The following is a 17,851-nucleotide window of genomic DNA, read 5'->3' on the forward strand; positions in this document are numbered from 1 at the left end:
GTAATGCCTAAGTGCCTACAAGTCTACAACTAGACCTAGACCTTGACAAGCGGGTCAATTGGTTTTGGTGCGAGTTGGATTAGTTTGGGTTCGATCATTCGGATCTGTAAGCAATATGGTTGGGTTAGTTTGAAGCATTTAAGATCCAGGTTAGAATTGGAATGTGTTTACACAAAAACTTCAGAGAGACGGTTTTTCAATAGGCGTTATTGAGAGACTTCTCACATGATGGAGTGAGGGATTCACCGAATTTGTTTTTTCCTTATTATGTCTCCCACTAAATTAGTAGGAGACGGTCCTCTCATGAGACATACTGGCGTGTTTAATTCGTTATAAAGTTATTTAAGGATAATGATTATTAATTTATTATGCAGCAATAAAAATCCGAATCGAATTAGATGGAATGTGTTAATATCAAGTTGTCTATTTTTGTCTAAATCGAGTATCGGTAAATAGAATTTATTACCATTCAAGCTTAAAATCTCCTTAAAAAAATCGAACACGGATGTTAAAAATTGACCACGGCATCGACTATTTTATTAAGCTCGCACAAACCATGTTTAAAAGTTATTTACTCAAGATACTTAGGTCATGTTCTTTTGGACTTAAAGTTATCTAATTTAAGTTCATTTTAGATCCTATAAGTTCAGTTCAGTTCATATTAGATCCTATAAGTTCAGTTCAGATCCTATAAGTTGATTCGATTCGAGATCTTATAAGTTCGATTCGATTCAGATCCTATAAGTTGATTCGAGATCCTATAAGTTCGGTTGGATAGGATCCGAATCGAATCAACTTAAAGGATCTCGAATCGAACTTATAAGATCCGAATCAACTTATATGATCCGAATCGAATCGAACTTAAAGATCCGAACTAAATCAACTTATTGATCCAACTAAACTTATAGGATCTGAACTGAACTTAAATTAAGTGACTTTAAGTCCAAAAGAACAGGATCTTGATGACACAAACCCATTCAAAACATATGAAATGTATCTTCAATTTTTAGATGACTATTGATCATATCATGAATACTGTTTCATATTACAATGTCAATAATTAGATAAGTTTCATACTTTTTTGTTGAGAGATGTTACTGATCTTCTCTTTTCATATCGCTTGTGATACTATTTTTTATCTTTGAACAAATGTGAAAAACTGTTATTCTAATTGTATAACGGAGACGAAAATTGGAGAGAATACCCAAAAGACAAAAAAGATAATATTTCTCGTTTTTTGTGAAATGTACAATGATTTTTCCTTAAATTAAAGTGGTGGATTCAAGTCATTCAACCAACAATTTTACTATGTAAACACATTTACGATAAATAGCTCACAAATTCTCATTTTGTGACTGTCATAAGCTTGTGATGTTTCACAATCGGTAATGTTAAAGAGAACACTAAGAGATGAAAGTGGGTCGTGCCTCGTGCTGGGAGAAGAAAATGACATGTCTCAGGCATGGGAAGGTGGGCTTCGTGTCGTGCCGGTAAAATGGAAATGGCGGTCCAGGCCAAGCACGGCTCATGACGTGCTTGAGCATGCCCAAACTAAGTAATTCCTCCACTCCAACCTTATTTTTTTATATTTTGAGTGTGTTCAAGCGTGTCGTGTCCTAGGCTAAGGACATTTTTTTTTTCAAATTTCGGCCCAGACACAACTCAAAACCCATAACGTGTCATGCTGTGAATCTGTGATGGGTTGTGCCAATCCCATATCGTGCTAAAATGGGTCACGGTCTTGCTGGGACGTGCTAGCTTAAGAGTTCGCCTGACCACTTTCATCTTTAGAGGTGATTGTGACTTGCGAGATTTAAATCCACAAATAGTTAAATTTAGGAAATTAAGAGAGCACAAGGATTGACATGAATGACATACTGACATGTGGTACGGTAGGTTGGAGAAAAACGTAAACGATGGAAAACGCAATTCACCATACACTCATACACATACAGTAGTCAGTAGAGTGGACCTACACAACGAAGTCTACGAAGACTTATATGACCAACAATGTCGAATCTCACTCACATTTACCATTTACCATTTACCATTTACCATTTACCATTTACGTATCTCATCATTCTCATCATTCTTCAAGTGCTAATTAAATATTCCTTCTTTTGGCTTACTTAACTAATCGACTCATCTTTTAGACATTCCTCCCCAAAAAAGCAATACCAATATATTCGGCTTACTTTCTTAGTAAAATGAATTATTCTACGTCTTCACTCAAAATATTAGCTATTTTCTTGTGTTCATTTTCAAATTAAAAAGTACTCCGTAGAACATAGATAATCTTATCTATATTAATACAAAAGACAATCTTTCAATCATCAATACCACATCATTAATGCAAATTTTTTTTTTTTTTTTTTTGAAATTCATGTTTATGGTGGGACCATAGTTAGTGTGAATGTATTTATTTCTTCGAATTCCTATATACAAACATGCGACAAATTCCGTCTTAGAACAAATACTATGAAATAATACTATGAAATAATTTTATACATTTCGAATAAATGAAATTAATGGCATATAAGCGAAATGAATTACAAATCGGAATAAATGAAACTAATTACAAATAAATGAATTACATAATTTTTTTTTAAAAATAATAATAATAAAATTACATAATTACGAGAAGGAATTACATTTAATAATGAGATTGAATTACATATAATGCGAATAAATTACATGCATAATTTTTATAAACTAGATAGTACGATATATATATATTTTTTTTAAAATATCCTTTGTTATTTCCTCTTAAACCATTGCATATGAACACGTATTTGTAACAAGTTTAAACATTAATTATGTAGATCGCTGATTTAGACCAACTAGATAAGTAGAATAGAAATGCAAAAAAAAAAAAAAAATACATCCAAAAATATTAATACCGGCCCAAATACATACCCCTGCAATTTTGCACGGGTTTAAAACTAGTATTTACTCTAAAAGTATAAAATTTCACTACTCGAGTAGATCAACTTACTAGATTTTGACAGTATGGGTATTTTCCCTAATAGAATTATATTGCTCGCAATTTACCAGATAGAACTATATCACTCGTATAATTTATTATTTCTAAGAAACAGTTATATATATATTCTCTACTCAATCATTGATAAGGCTATGGCCCATGAACAACCTTACGATACATATATACATATTTCATTTCTCATACGAAATGTCTATTTCTCATCATTAATTAGACTACTTACTATAATAGTCACAATTTTATCATACGATATCTTATACACCTCATTTAATAATACGGAGCATTAAATAAAATGCACGAGCCATTCTGAGTATAACCGTTTAAGTGACCATCGCATGACAAACTAACATTCTCATCTACGAATATGTGTAAAAAGCATGCGTAAATAACCGACTGTATATCAATATTAATTTACTAAAATTATGTAAAGAATCCAGATAAAACAAATGATTTAATTGATAATCGTACAAGTAAAGAAGAAAACAAAAGCAAGCAAGCACAAAAATTGCACCAAAACTTGCTCGTCACAAGAGATGAACATAACAACAGCTGCCCAAAACAACAAGTAACAAGTACAACCACTTCCACCCAACTCCTTTCATTTTCAGCTGCTCTTTACTTTTCATCACCAGATCTAATTTAACTACTTTATTATCTATATTATCTTCACTTACTTTTTTTTTTGTTTAATAACAAAAAAAAAATCCTCCATTTTTATGCTTTTTATTCAAGAAAATAGTGTACTTTTGATGCAGAGCAATGATGAACTGGTGAGTTTTTCATTACTTTTGATCATAATTATCATTTGGGTTTTCATAAAAGTTGGTAAATTGAAATGGGTTCATCTCAATTTTTGTTAATAATCATTGGTAATAGTATACAGAGTGCAATTTATACTGTTTACAGTAACTTTTTGCTGAAGTTATGGTAAAAACATTCTTATTTCTTTAATTCTGTGTTAGTTTATTGGGACTTGGGACTGCCGCCTTTACCACTCTGTCATATTAGTATGATATTGTCGGCTTTAGGCCAAACCCGCATGGATTTGTTTAATTGCGCGTTAATGTTTGTTCTTTAAGATGAACTCTGCTTGAATTTTTTTAATTAAAGTTTCTATCTTTTTCCTTTTCTTGTTGTGTACTTGTAATAATCAGTGGTGTAACTAAGCGGGCTAGCAGGGGCGATAGTCCCCCTAAACAACGGTCCCTAACTATAAATTCTGGTTCCGCCATTGATAATAATATTGTATTTTCAGTATGATTGCTTTTTTGTGTTGTTGTACACTTGTAGATGAAATAATGTTATTCTTGAAGCATATAGTTTTTATTGTGAATTATAATTAGTAAAAATCGCGGGTTTGTTATATTTAAATGATGAAAAAAATGGGTTTTGTTAGTTAATTTCACTGATTGTTTTGTGACATGAATGATTGAATTATATAAATTTTTATATTTTTATTTATTTATTTCAGTTGGATGAAAAATTGGATAGAATACAGCTTACCTTTTGATGATACCTTTCCTTGTTTGTAGTCTGAACAAATTTCCACAAAAAGAAAAAATAAAGCTTTCATCTTGATACATATTCTTAATTCATATCTATATATCAAGCTGTCAATCTACCATGAAATGTATCTATTCTGACACTACTATTTTACATTTGTATATAATATAACAATGCAGAATTTGTGATTCTTTTCGTGCAACTCGTAAAGAATTTCGTAAGCTCTTTACTGAACTCATGGAAAGCCGGCTCCTTTTCTGCTTACTGTTCGCTTGTATTTCGTCTATTTTGGCTCAAGAAATCGCGGAAGCTGCGTTGGGAATTGATGGAAGCTTAGCTATTGCTCACACTAATGAGAATTATGTGTGTGCCACTATTGATTGGTGGCCTCATACCAAATGTAACTATGAAGATTGCCCATGGGGATACTCTTCTATAATGAATCTCGTATGATTTTCTGCATGAAATTTTTCATGTTTAGGTTGATAGTCGCGGTGGAAGTAATATTAATGATGGTGTTGTTTTGTGTGCAGAATTTATCTAATCCGCTTCTTGCAAAGGCGGTGCAAGGTTTGTACTGTATAACTGAACTTCTAGTGTTATTTTAGTTTCTTTCTTTGGTAGCGAAATGAATTGGTCCGAGTTGGTCTGTCAATGTCTGCTGATGCCTTTTTTTTTTCCTGTTGGATGGTTGATTATAGCTTTCGGAAATTTGAGATTAAGGCTTGGAGGTTCCCTGGAAGATCAAGTCCTTTATGATGTTCCGAGTTTGAAGCTCCCTTGTCATCCATTTTGGAAACAATCTGATGGATTATTTGGCTTTTCGAGGGGATGTCTGCACATTGGCCGCTGGGACATGCTTAATCATTTTTTTAAAAAGACAGGGTAAGGCGCTGACTCTAAATTAGGGGTGTTATCGAAAAAGTGGCTTCCTCAAACTACTTGTTAGTGAGTCTTGTATGAAATGGTCTCACATGTGCGACCAACTCGATTCCGTGTGTATTTCCGATTTACTTGTAGGATTATTGGGTCGGTCATACACCTAAGAGGGTCTCAGATAAGTTTCTATGTTTGTGTTTGCAGAGCAATTGTAACCTTTGGCATAAATGCACTGTATGGGAGGCGAAAGTCCAAAAATGGCGCTTGGGTGGGACCTTGGGACTCGAGTAATGCACAAGATTTCATTAAGTACACAATCTCCAAGGGATACGAGATTGATTCATGGGAATTCGGTAAACTTCTTGTGATATCTTTGTTTATTGTCCAGTTGGATTAGCATCTAAGGAGGCTAGCACTTTAATCTGCTTAATCCTTTCAGGAAATGAACTGTGTGGAAACGGAGTTGGTGCAAGGGTTGACGCTGCACAGTATGCCAAAGACCTGATAATGCTAAACGGAATCATCAACGAATTATACAAGAACTCACACTCAAAACCGTTGCTTTTAGCCCCGGGAGGATTTTTCGACAAGGATTGGTTTACTAAGCTCCTTAAGAATACGGGGCCTGGAGTAGTTAATTCCGTTACTCATCATATTTACAATCTCGGGGCAGGTGTGTAAGTTTGTTCTATCTGAACCATTAATGAATCTCTTAACTCCATCAATCAGTCTACCATGTTCAGTATTCTTCTTGAACAGTGAACATAAATGCTAATAGTCGTAGATGAACGTTTTGTAATTTCCGATGGAACCAAAGACACTATTTTCGGGATTTGGCAACTAAACTGTGTGCATTGCGTTTCTTTTATGGTGTATGACAGGTAATGACCCCAATCTGGTGAGCAAGATGCTGGATCCTAATTTCCTGAATAAAATATCAGAAACCTTCAGTGATGTTAATGAAACATTAGAAACAGCCGGTCCTTGGACTCGTTCTTGGGTTGGTGAGTCAGGTGGTGCTTACAACAGCGGAGGCAAACTAGTTTCTGATACCTTTGTCAATAGCTTCTGGTAAGTTTCCTGCATTATACAGTATTACATTTTCTATGTACAGGGCGCCAGGATGCTAACTTAGAACATTTGCTTCATTTTCGCTGCACGTGTTATATGTTTACTTATGATATGTAGGTACTTAGATCAGCTGGGACTGGCTGCTACATACAACACCAAAGTGTATTGCCGGCAGACATTGATTGGTGGTAATTATGGCCTCCTCAATACAACCACATTTGCCCCGAACCCAGATTATTATGGGTGAGATATTCATTGAACTTTTCTTAAGCTTTCTCTTTCGATTATGGCGAGTTAATGACCCTAGTGGAATAATTTGTTCAATTTAGGGCGCTTTTGTGGAATCGGTTGATGGGACACAAGGTCCTTCCTGTCAATATTCTTGCTTCGCCTTATCTACGCTCGTATGCCCATTGTACAAAAGGAAGGGTTAGTCATTGCTCTATGCTTCTGTTTTAATCTCTATTTTTATCAGTAGGCATTTCATTTTAGTATGTCTCATCCAATAGTCCTTTAAGCAATGTTTCTTGAGGTGTAAAATGAATGTTGCACTGTAATTATAACTTGTGGGTGCTTCTTCTTGCAACAGGCAGGTATAACTGTACTTTTGATAAATCTTAGCAACCAGACAAGTGTTCTAGTCAAAGTGCAAGACACAATGGAAAAGGACTTGCAGATAGCCAACAAGGTCATCCCGAAAGAAAGTTCTTTCACGCGAACTATAAAAAAGACGGTGTCTTGGGTAGGAAGTAAAGCTTCAGATGGGCAATTGCACAGAGAAGAATATCATTTGACGGCCAAAGATGGATCCCTGCGGAGCCAAACCGTGGTTCTGAATGGGAAACCTTTGGAGATCACAGAAAACGGAAATATTCCGAGACTGGAACCTGTTCTAGTTAATGTGAATTCCCCTCTATACATATCTCCCTTGTCTATTGCTTTCATAGTTTTTCCTAACTTTGATGCTCCGGCATGCAATTTGTGATTCTTTGGTTTATTTGGTCCTAAGGGCTGTTACAAGTGTGATTATAGAATATAGATAGTCAAATATTGGAAAAGAAAGATAATAAATAGTTACTTTATTTTTGTGATTATTATTCTTTCTACTTGTAAACGAATCGAAATCATTGTTTGTTAAAGGGAGAAAAAGATTAACTTACAAATCAAAATCTTTGTTCTGCCATTTCTTATTACGTTTAAAGCATGTACAGACCAATCATCTGGAGAATCGTCAGTGAACGTTAAAGGCCATATGGCGATATAGACACTAGCAAACAGCCAAAAACGAAGTAATGAATATGGCAGAGATGCCAAGAGAAGTGTCTGGTGCAAACAGAAAAATGAAACTATGTACAGAAAATGAGTGTCCAAGAGGTGTTCGTATTACCAATATTACAGTTATATGGTACAATTAAGTTCAATTGCGCGATCCACGTATAGATAATGTGGATCAAAGAATGCTGAACTCTTGAAAAACACAGTAAATCAAGTCCAATTCTCGTCATTATCACCAGAGATAATTACAGTGCTCAAATATAATTTACGAGTATACTATTGAAGCCGACAGCCCTGCTCTTCTTGTCTAAGGTAAATGAGCCCACGCCCGATCCTCTGTGATGAAAGAAAAACACCACCAACACATTAGAGTCGACTTAACAAAATCTATAGCATAAGACCCTAAACATACCAATTCTCAAAACAGGATCCTGATGGTGAATCATTGAATCTAGTAAAATTATCCCCAATATTCCCATAAGCCTTAAGTGGGTTCGATATACGTTACTTTACTGCTGTTTGAAGATAAAGATGATGTTTCCAGTTGACTCATTATGAAATATTGCATTGACTGACTACGAAGTCTCTTGCAAGTCAGTATTACAGTAAATTAAGCGTGAGCCAGTTTCATAACTGAAATAGAAAAGACGCTGTAAAATGGTCACCAATGATAAAGAATGATGCACTAAATAAAAAAAGTGTCAATGATAAAATGGTCAATTAACATAATCAAAATGAATACTAGCTAAAAAGATCACCATCGACAATAAGTCAATCACAAATTCATACTGTTTAGTTAGACAATTTTACTTTTTCCACCATATTATAAAAAAAAATGAGTACTTGGACTCTACTAAAAATGGAAAATATCAACTGCAATATCAGTACCTCTTTTGTATCTTCTAATCGTAGAAGATCTAGTCTTTCTGATGGTCTCCTCCTTGTTAGGGTTGTTAACTATAAACAAATCCAGAATTGAAGCAAAAAAATGAGTGAACTTTAAGAACAGTTAACAGGTAAGCGAAGTAACGAAAAGATGGGTGCATACCCAGAAACTGAAGCGCTCTGGATCGTTTGCTGACGGCATCATCGCTTCCACATTAAGAAGTTCAGCAAGCCGTCTTCGATCTGGAAACAATGTAGTGCAAGCATTAAGTCTCCAAATGATAGGTTCTAAACAAATTCTCTTGTTTGGTTTTACAGAAAAAAAAAGGTTTATTATTGAGGGAAAAATAAGCAACTTCCATGAGGAATTGGATATTCCACATTTTTTTCACAAGAAAAGAAAAAGGATTCTCAATTCATACTATTACTTGGGTCCTATATTATTTTCTCTTTTGAAATATATGGACCTATACTATTATATCGTTACTATTATTGAAAATATATTCTATAAAAAAAAGCTGTAAAACATATGTTTAGAAGAAATAAAGGAAAGAAGACATGTTCCCTGTACAGAAGTAAAACCTTTGTCTACTGACTTCATTTTACTAGAGGGTTCAGTCAAAACTAAAAGTAGCTCAGAAAAAGTCCCATTCTAGTTAAGACTTTCACCTTGCTGTGCTGCTTCTTTTGCCCTCGTCAGCCACGTTCGGGCAAATTCTGCGGCATTACTTGTCAATTCCTGCAACTGTGAAGGCCAGCACATGGCAACAACAGTAACTTCTCAGCCCTATCAGATTTTAATTTACAGGAGAGGTACGAAGGTTCGAATTACACCTTCAACACTGACACCTCAAAAAGGGGAGGCAAGCCTCAGGCGTTAAATTTGGTAATCACGCATCTGTGACCTACCTCAAGTAGATTTGATGAATTATTTAAGAAGTTTTATATGAGCTCTTTAAAAACACAGATGACAAAGAAAGCACTTAACACTAGTTATACAGGCACAGACCAACTAGACAAGGTCATCGATCAAGCTACCACCGTCCACCAGTATGTATTTTTATCTAAAATTATCATAAATCCTAACAAAACAGCAAGTATTCTGTTTGGACCAGCCTAAAGAATTACTTCAACAAAAAAAATTAACAGATGCCTCAAAGGCTAACAAAAAGGTGAGTGCATGAGGGGGCCGGGTGCACACAACCTTACCCCGTATTAACAACACAGAGAAACTGTTTCTGAATGACCCAAAATGAGAAATGAACAATGAATTGCGTCCGGTGCAGCAACTTCACGATAAAAGAACCGTTAGCAGTTTAGTAAGCCATTTTTCTTTAGGCCATTGTAATCTAAAACCAATGAATGGTGAATTCTTGGCTCCATTGGAGACGATGGAATTCAGAAATAACTACTACATATCACAAATACAAAATGATTGATGGCTAGTACTCCCAGTAGATCGAAATATACCAACTACTACTACTACTACTACAGGATGTTATCGTTTTAGGCTTGCAACTTACATCTATTCGCTCCCTAGTTCCTTCCTGACGATGTATATCCTGTACCCACTCTACTTCAGCAACACGATACCTGCGCAGAGTACGATAAATAACCGAATCACAGGACCTAAAGAAACCTCGTGGCAGAGATAAAACCAACTAACCCGTCTTGATCCCATGATTGAAGAATACGGAATCTCCTGCGGCCTTCCACCTGGAAAAAGGAGGGAAACATCTTCTTTCAATAAACTGTATCTTTTACACTGCGAAGAAAACTCTTCAGGAGTAAGAAAAAGAAGAGAGGCCAGAAAAATATCTAGGGGCAGCAAGTTCGGGAATAAAACAGCAAAAGGACATATATCAGTCACATAAAGTGAGAGGAGGATCCTAGGCTAAGCGTGGCGGCACTCTGTGACAGTACAGCAAATCTCAGCATGCTGACATTTGGCATGAACAAACGAAATTCACCACTATAATAGGTTTTAAAAATAATGCTGACACTTGTCCCTACTCCCTATTTTTAGCAATTAATAAGTTTATAAATTAACCTCAATCAGTAACTATTAACCATATTTATCATGTCTAACACTTCATAGATCTATCTTAAAATTGATTCATGCCTCCCATGAAACTCTATGTTCATGCGGTTGCAGAACTGGTAGCTAATAAAAAAAGCAAAATGTAAACCATATCCATCAAACATTCAAGATTACAGTATCTCAACACACCTCTATATAGAAGCGGCCATCAGGAAGTGGCTCACATCTGTAGTAAAATAAACGGAAAACTCATTAAACACAAGTCAATCTCAGATAAATAAGATTCTAAAACTGGTACATACTCTGTTATCTCCACTTCACATGCAAAGTCCGCTATCTGACCCGTAGTAGAATCAATTGTGACCTACAGCATTGATCAAACGCTTAAGACCATGGAAAAAGGTATATCCTCAATTTGAGAGGGCAAAACAAACAAGAGGAACAATGATCTACCATTCCCATCCGATGATTTCCTTCCATTATTCTCCTAACCTGTTGTTCAAGCAACAAGAATATAAAACCACGATAATCTGTACGAAGACTAAAGGATAAACAGTCAGTATCTAAAATTGAATGCTAACAACAGAACTATAGTTTACAACTACCATGCAACTTGTAACTATAACTGTCATCTTGAAATTCAATTTAGTCCATCATTCATTATAAAATCTCATGAGAAAGGCATATTAATTGAATTTAAGCTGCATCCCCACAAGATAGCACTTGTAAGTTTCAAGAATTTTCTATAACAGAACAAATGCAACACGATACAAAGTTTTTTAGACTTAAACTTATAGTTAGGATATGCTAGCAAAGTCCGAGCGACAGACAGTTCAGATATTATAAACCTTAACATATCTCTCTAAGCCACTATTGAATGGATAAACCGATATATACAACACAACACATGTATCATACATATCTACAGGAGCTTAAGACGGTTTTGAATATGGTAACCGCTACAGGACAACTTACAAGTCTGAAGAGTACTCAATATAATCTTCTAGGATATCTATTTCACAGGTTCAGAAGCAAAGCCGCAGAATGGCATAAACCTTAAAGAGGTTACAAGTTCTACACACCGAAGCTTTTAAGAATCTAATCGGAAAGCACTATCCTAGTTTCCGGCAGCCTTGCCCAGGCAATTATATGTATGTAGTGTTTAATAAGACAACTACTCAGGAAATATTTTACACGGCAATCAATTCAGCAAATTCAACAGAAGCAAGGCCAATATATTGAGAGCCAAACATGTAAAGAAAGAGGCACCACCAACTCACCATAAGCCTGTAGCGAGGTTCAAATATATTGAGAGCCAATTTCTGGCAAGGTAGGACTGCATCCATAACAAAAAGTGGCATCAAATCAGCGCCTAGCTTTACCAAATTGTCATTTTCCGACTTCCTCTCAGCGAATTCCTCGGGAAAATTTTTCTGTATAATATTGTTAAGAGTCACACTGGAGAAGTTTAAGAAAATTATGTCAGATATGATATTGAAAATGCGCAAGTTCAAGAGCACAAATATATCATAGCGAGATTAACCTTCAGAAAATATACAACTCAAACAGTATATTAGTTTTCCTAATAGGTGCAACAGCTACTCTTTTGCTAGGCCGGTCCTCAAACTTTATGATCGTTGACTCAAAATGCTCAATTGTAGTTTCCTAAACGAAAATGGCTGGGAATAGCTTATGTCTTGGGAGATTACCAATAGCCATCCTAACATAATATTTTGGATTTTTCTACGTCGTATCCTTGTATTTTTTAATTCTAGGTGGCAGCCCTCATCTTTTGAAAACATCAATGGTACCCCTAAACTAAATGAAAACTTAAAAAAAAAAAAAAAAAAAAACCCAAATGCTCTAATCCATCATTTTTAAATGTTTAGTTAATGCACTTTCTATTGATTTTTTGGCGATAATTTGTCAAACTATTACCACAATTCCGTTTACTCAATGTTAAATACATGTTCTTTATCAAACCTCAAATTTTATTAGTTTGGGTGTTTATAAACAATTTATAAAATATAATACCAGTGATGTTTTTGAAAACCGAGGGGTATGACATAGAAATCGAAAAAACACGAGAGTACCCTGTAGAAAATCGCTAATTTTTTTACAAATGCAGAGCCACCTTTTTTCCATTTCTGACTGACAAAGACTGACTCACTATTCTTTAGCTTTGGAATATGATGTCATAAAGCAAGGAAGCAGTTGGTCGATAGTCGATACAATTGGTGACACATTGATCATTTTGAATCATCACACCTTACACAAGGACAACCTAATGTAAATCCGAACCCTCTAACGAGAGAGCCTTATATATAAAGGCACTGAGGTAATATTGTTGTTACACACTTACACCACCACATTTAATCATAATTTCTAATATCCCACCATAAAAAAATGACACTTTTTTTTGTTGTGTCTGGATATATTTAAGGGCATATTCAGTACTCCCAGAGTCCCAGACCTCAAAAAAATTCCTACTTTCTCACTTTGGCTGACGAAGTATATGTTCTTATTCGTGATCTTTCCATTTTTTCTCTTATTTGTGGCCATTGTTGTTTGTGACCCATATCTTTTCTCAACCAACATCTTCCACCAAATGTTATTGCTTCTCTTTAGTTATTGTGCCCACAGATAGGAACTATATACTTGCTCGCAGGGAGTGATACATTTCATTTAGCTGGTAAATAAGGAAATTACTAAAAAAAATATGCTAAGCTGTAGTTTGTGAGATGAAAAAAAAAAATAATGGCACTTCCCAAAACAACAAATGTTGTAGAGTAGTTTTGTGAAGGTTACTTCTGTTTCTAACATCAACGCTTTATGATCAGAAAGATCACACTTTGACATATTATATCTTCAAAAACATGACTTCGTCTCAATCTATAAGCATAGAACAGAAGTGATTGAAAGATAACATGAGCAGTATAAACACACCTGGTAGCACATGTCCTAGGTGTTATAAATAGCACAGTACGACAAAGGGGGCATTTATTACCTGCACTTTATAGAACGGCCAAAATAGCATCACATAACCACACATCAAAAGTAGTACAAGTGTACAACTATGCAGCCAGGAGGAAATCTTACTACGGTCCATTGACTGGAATAGACATGAACGACAAAATGAGTGCCCGCATGGTGTTGTTACTGGCTCATAGAGAAGCTTCAAGCAAAGGGTACAATCGAAGTCATCAGAACGTTCTGGTTTTCCCCGGCCTCCTGCTCCCACTAAACCAGTACTTGTCCTCTCCAAAACCAGTAGAAGAGATTGTAAATAGTCACTGCAGAAGAAAGAAGAGAAACAATGTAACCTTTAACCTTTCACCTTTTTACATGTACGGATCTGGCAGTATGATACACATGCTTAGATGACAGAATGGAGAAAAGGGAATGGCTATTACCTAAGCGGATCAATATGAAGACCGGAGATTACAGTCTCACGTGCCAGGTCATACTTTTCCAACTGCTCATTACAGTGCAACCAACATCAGGAAAAGAAAAAAAGGATGACCACGACAATATGTTCTTACTCGAGGAGTCGAGGTTTCAAAGACCATGCAGGTGCAAATAAGAATGTCGAATGAATAAGCAGTATGTGGCATGCAACAGTACAGATTGAAGTTGAAAATGCTTAAATTAAAGAGCTAGTGCACTAGTGAAGTTGACAAGAAGAGATGGTTGAATTCTAATCACTCGAAAAAAAAAAACAGTACTTTTGAAAAATCAGGCACGGCATATAACGAGCTGTCAACATACTTTGACTTACCAAGAATAGAGCATCAGCTTGCAAGATGTAAGATCTTACAGAATTGCTTCTGGAGCTCATGACTTTCTCAGCATCTTTTAAAGCAAGCTGCAAACTCAATCAAGATTCATGGATGTGTAAAAAACAAAGCTACCATTTTCCAGATACAAACATAAGCAGATAATTGATCAAATGACAAGCCAGAGGGTCAGCTCATTGTTGTACCGACCAATAGGATGGCCACTGATGACAAGTGGAAGTATTATGGTGTGAGTCACAAATGAGGAATTTCATCTCATTATTGTAACATTTGTGACTCTGAGTATGTTTCTTTACATGAGAATTAGCCTCCAATATGTCATCTATTATTAAGAACGAGAACTCCTTAAAATCTGTATCTGAATTTTACAGCTCAAATATTATCAAGTGATAGATGGGGTAACAGCATTCCATCTGAAATATCAAGAATCAAGGATTGAAGATTGATTTTAATCCAAATAGTTATCCGAGCCAATAATACATAGAGCAAGCGGCACAGCATAGTCAACGGATCCCTCTTTCCCTGTTTCTCTCCCTCATTAACCCAGTGTGCACTAAAACAATTGAAGCCAGGAACATTGCCACAACACACAATAAATTGTACAGCTATACTTTAATGCCTCTAAAGTCTAAACATGAAAATTCCTTACAGTCAAAGGCTTCCTCTTCCCATATTGCAAACCCCCTCGTCTCTCTTCTTGCAAAGTAAATAAACTTATTTCCTTCATATATGCATTATAATAAGGAGAAACTGTTCAATACTAATAACCAAAGGGCAAAGAGTCTCCTTCTGGCAAAAGCTGTACTAATCAAATTTAAAATCATAGTCCAAACTTCAAATCACACCCCAAAATTAGAATACACATACTCCCTCCTATTCACTATATTCTTCCCATTTCCTTTTTGCACAAGAAATAAGAAAGTTAATTTGGACCACACAAAACACACTACCCCACATGCAATTGAATTTAGACCACATAAATGAACCCAAAAGAGGAAATAGGGAAGAAAACATGAATAATCCGAAAAGGGAAATAGGGAAGATTATAGTGAATAAGAGGGAGTATAAGGGTACAGAGCAATGTCTCTATAATGACGGATAAAAGATGAACATACTTCAGCATGTGTTGTAGGATCAAGTCCGTACAATGGGCTATACTCAGAAGTGGAAGGTGGCCTACTCTTCAAAGATTGGCTTAACCTGAGAAGTATACCAAGGGAAGCACCAAAAGGCATACAAAATCATAAGCTGAAGAACCCCCCAACTCTTTTTCTAAGGGGAAAAAATGAAGCACGAGCTTACCTTATATACGCAGCACATCTATTGCTCAAAATAATAGGATCACCCGGTTTCATCGTAATAGCTTTAGAATAACAGTTGACTGCCTAAACATCAAAAAGTCGATCAGACCACATAAGGAATGTTCCAAACAACAAAATGTAATCTAAACATGAGAATTTGATTGTTGAAACAAGAAATCACACAGAACAGGTTATCTTGCTTAAGTCCAAAAAAACTTAGAAAGCTCCCTAATACAAACTACAAAGCCAATCACGCGAAAGCATTTCAAATCAATCAATAATATTTTGTCCGTCCTTCTCAAATATCTTTATATCAATGACAAAATTAGTTTTAAAAGGCACGAGGAACTAAAAAATCAAAAGCCCGCAGCTTCTTATCCCAATCAGTAGGACAATATATCATTGGCTTCCTCTTCAACCACAAAATTCAACATTTGTCAAACCAATCATTACCAATCAAATCACAAATTACTACTTTTCTGGCCCATTCTGATTTCAATTACTGCACAGAAGGCTCAAAATGAACCAACGGACAATCAAATACACATATGGAAGATTTGTCAACAGTTTCCTATACACCAAGAAGAGAAGCAATAACTGCAACACATTCAGTTGAGTGAAAAACAATAGAGCAGTATGATCAGAGTTTCACATGCAAGATGAATCATGGGCAAAAATCGAGTTCAGGTAATTAGAAAATGTCCCTAAATAAGTAGCATGAATTAATGAGACAACATCATCACCAACTCCAGTACCAAAATCTCACAGGCAAATATGCAATTAGAATTCACGAATAATTCTGAAAAACATCAAGCCAACTTTACTGACCTCCTCAAATTTCGCTTGGCGAAAAGCTTGATTACCGCTCTGTACAAGCTCAAAAAGCTGACGGAATCTGTCATAAGAAACCGCGTCTTCTCCCTCGCTTGCCTTCAATTTTTACACAATCTAAATTATCAAAAAGAATTACAGCAATCTTCACTTTCACTTTCACTTATCACAAAATTACTATTAATTACCGCCATATATTAAACTCAAGTAAAAAGAACAAGATGCTGAAAATAGAAGAAATTGAGACTAGGAACAACAATTTCGACCAATTGAACTCGCAAAATACAGCTTCTACTATTCCTGCTATAGACTGATTTTAATCAATAAAACTTGAAAAAATACAGCTTATACTACATTTTTACTATGATTAGCAATTAGCAACAACACTTTTGATCAACTGAACCTGGAAATTACAACAACTATTATTACCGCTATAAACCATAATTTTGATCAATAAAACTCAAAAAAAAAAAAGAGAAAAATTTAAACATAGCTAACTCAACTGTTACTTCTAGTACTAACACTTTCAATATAAATAAAAAAAAAAAAAAAAAAAAAAAAAAACAATTACATTCTCTACTAACACCACAACTTTGAACAACAAAATTCGCAATTCACGACAATTATTAACAATTTCGAGCGTTTTAACTGGAAAAGAACACAGCTACTTCAGCTATTACTGCTAAGTGCCAATACTACCACTTTGAATCAACAAAACTCAAAGCTCAAACACATTTTCAATTAACACCACAAGTCTGATCAATAAAACTCACAATTCAGGCAATTATAGCAATTTCGATCAATTATCTCGAAAATAAACATGGTTAATTAAACTATTAGTGCTACTACTAACACATTCAATCAACAAAACTAAAAAAAAAACAATCACATTTTCTACTATCACCACAAGTTTGATCAACAAAACTCGCAATTCACGACAAATAACAACAATTTCAATCAATTAACTCCGAAAATTGACGAAATACGCAAAATTGAGAGTAGAAAAAATTACAGAGATGAAATCTTCGACATCGACGATACCGTCGGAAAATTCGCCGAACATGGGAGAAGAATCAGCGGTGGACATTTGATCAACGATTGAAGTGCGGAAATTGTCGCAAAAATTGGTTAGAAGTCGTAGAAATTGAAATAATTGAAGTGAAGAGGGAGAGTATAAAAGAAGAAGAAGAGCGTCGTGTAATACTGGGAATCGTACATTACACGATCGGACCAAATTTGGTTTACGTGGTCTTCCTACTTCCCCCCT

General features: G+C 35.3%; 2 protein-coding genes across 2 annotated transcripts; one reads left to right on the forward strand and one right to left on the reverse strand.

Moving 5' to 3' along the window:
* Nucleotides 1–3,733: 3,733 nt before the first annotated feature.
* Nucleotides 3,734–7,548, forward strand: LOC141653174 (heparanase-like protein 2; the record flags this gene model as incomplete). The annotated part of the gene is given in 10 exon segments (XM_074460852.1): nt 3,734–3,771; nt 4,684–4,951; nt 5,038–5,074; nt 5,206–5,389; nt 5,588–5,736; nt 5,823–6,056; nt 6,265–6,454; nt 6,572–6,697; nt 6,784–6,883; nt 7,044–7,548. Coding segments are annotated over 9 exon segments (1,626 nt in total). The 3' UTR covers nt 7,440–7,548.
* A 266-nt stretch (nt 7,549–7,814) lies between these two features.
* On the reverse strand, nt 7,815–17,851 carry LOC141653175 (uncharacterized). The gene is made up of 18 exons (XM_074460853.1): nt 17,597–17,851; nt 16,582–16,683; nt 15,755–15,837; nt 15,568–15,652; nt 14,434–14,520; nt 14,069–14,130; nt 13,755–13,948; nt 13,602–13,662; nt 11,936–12,113; nt 11,109–11,147; nt 10,958–11,019; nt 10,845–10,881; nt 10,281–10,330; nt 10,138–10,207; nt 9,284–9,359; nt 8,778–8,857; nt 8,618–8,686; nt 7,815–8,065 (listed from the first exon to the last, which is right to left on the reverse strand). The coding sequence occupies exons 1-18, from the start codon at nt 17,669–17,671 to the stop codon at nt 8,006–8,008; spliced, it is 1,470 nt and encodes a 489-aa protein (XP_074316954.1). The 5' UTR covers nt 17,672–17,851; the 3' UTR covers nt 7,815–8,005.

The sequence above is a fragment of the Silene latifolia genome, chromosome 4 (assembly GCF_048544455.1).
Source record: "Silene latifolia isolate original U9 population chromosome 4, ASM4854445v1, whole genome shotgun sequence".
Classification (NCBI taxonomy): domain Eukaryota; kingdom Viridiplantae; phylum Streptophyta; class Magnoliopsida; order Caryophyllales; family Caryophyllaceae; genus Silene; species Silene latifolia.

Coding starts and splice junctions, on each gene's coding strand:
- LOC141653175 (XM_074460853.1), bottom strand. CDS start 17,671: ATGTCCACCGCTGATTCTTCTCCCATGTTCGGCGAATTTTCCGACGGT. Junction 13,663..13,754: donor ATTCCAGTCAATGGACCGTA/GTAAGATTTCCT, acceptor TATAAAGTGCAG/GTAATAAATGCCCCCTTTGT. Junction 8,066..8,617: donor GATTAGAAGATACAAAAGAG/GTACTGATATTG, acceptor CTTTCATCACAG/AGGATCGGGCGTGGGCTCAT.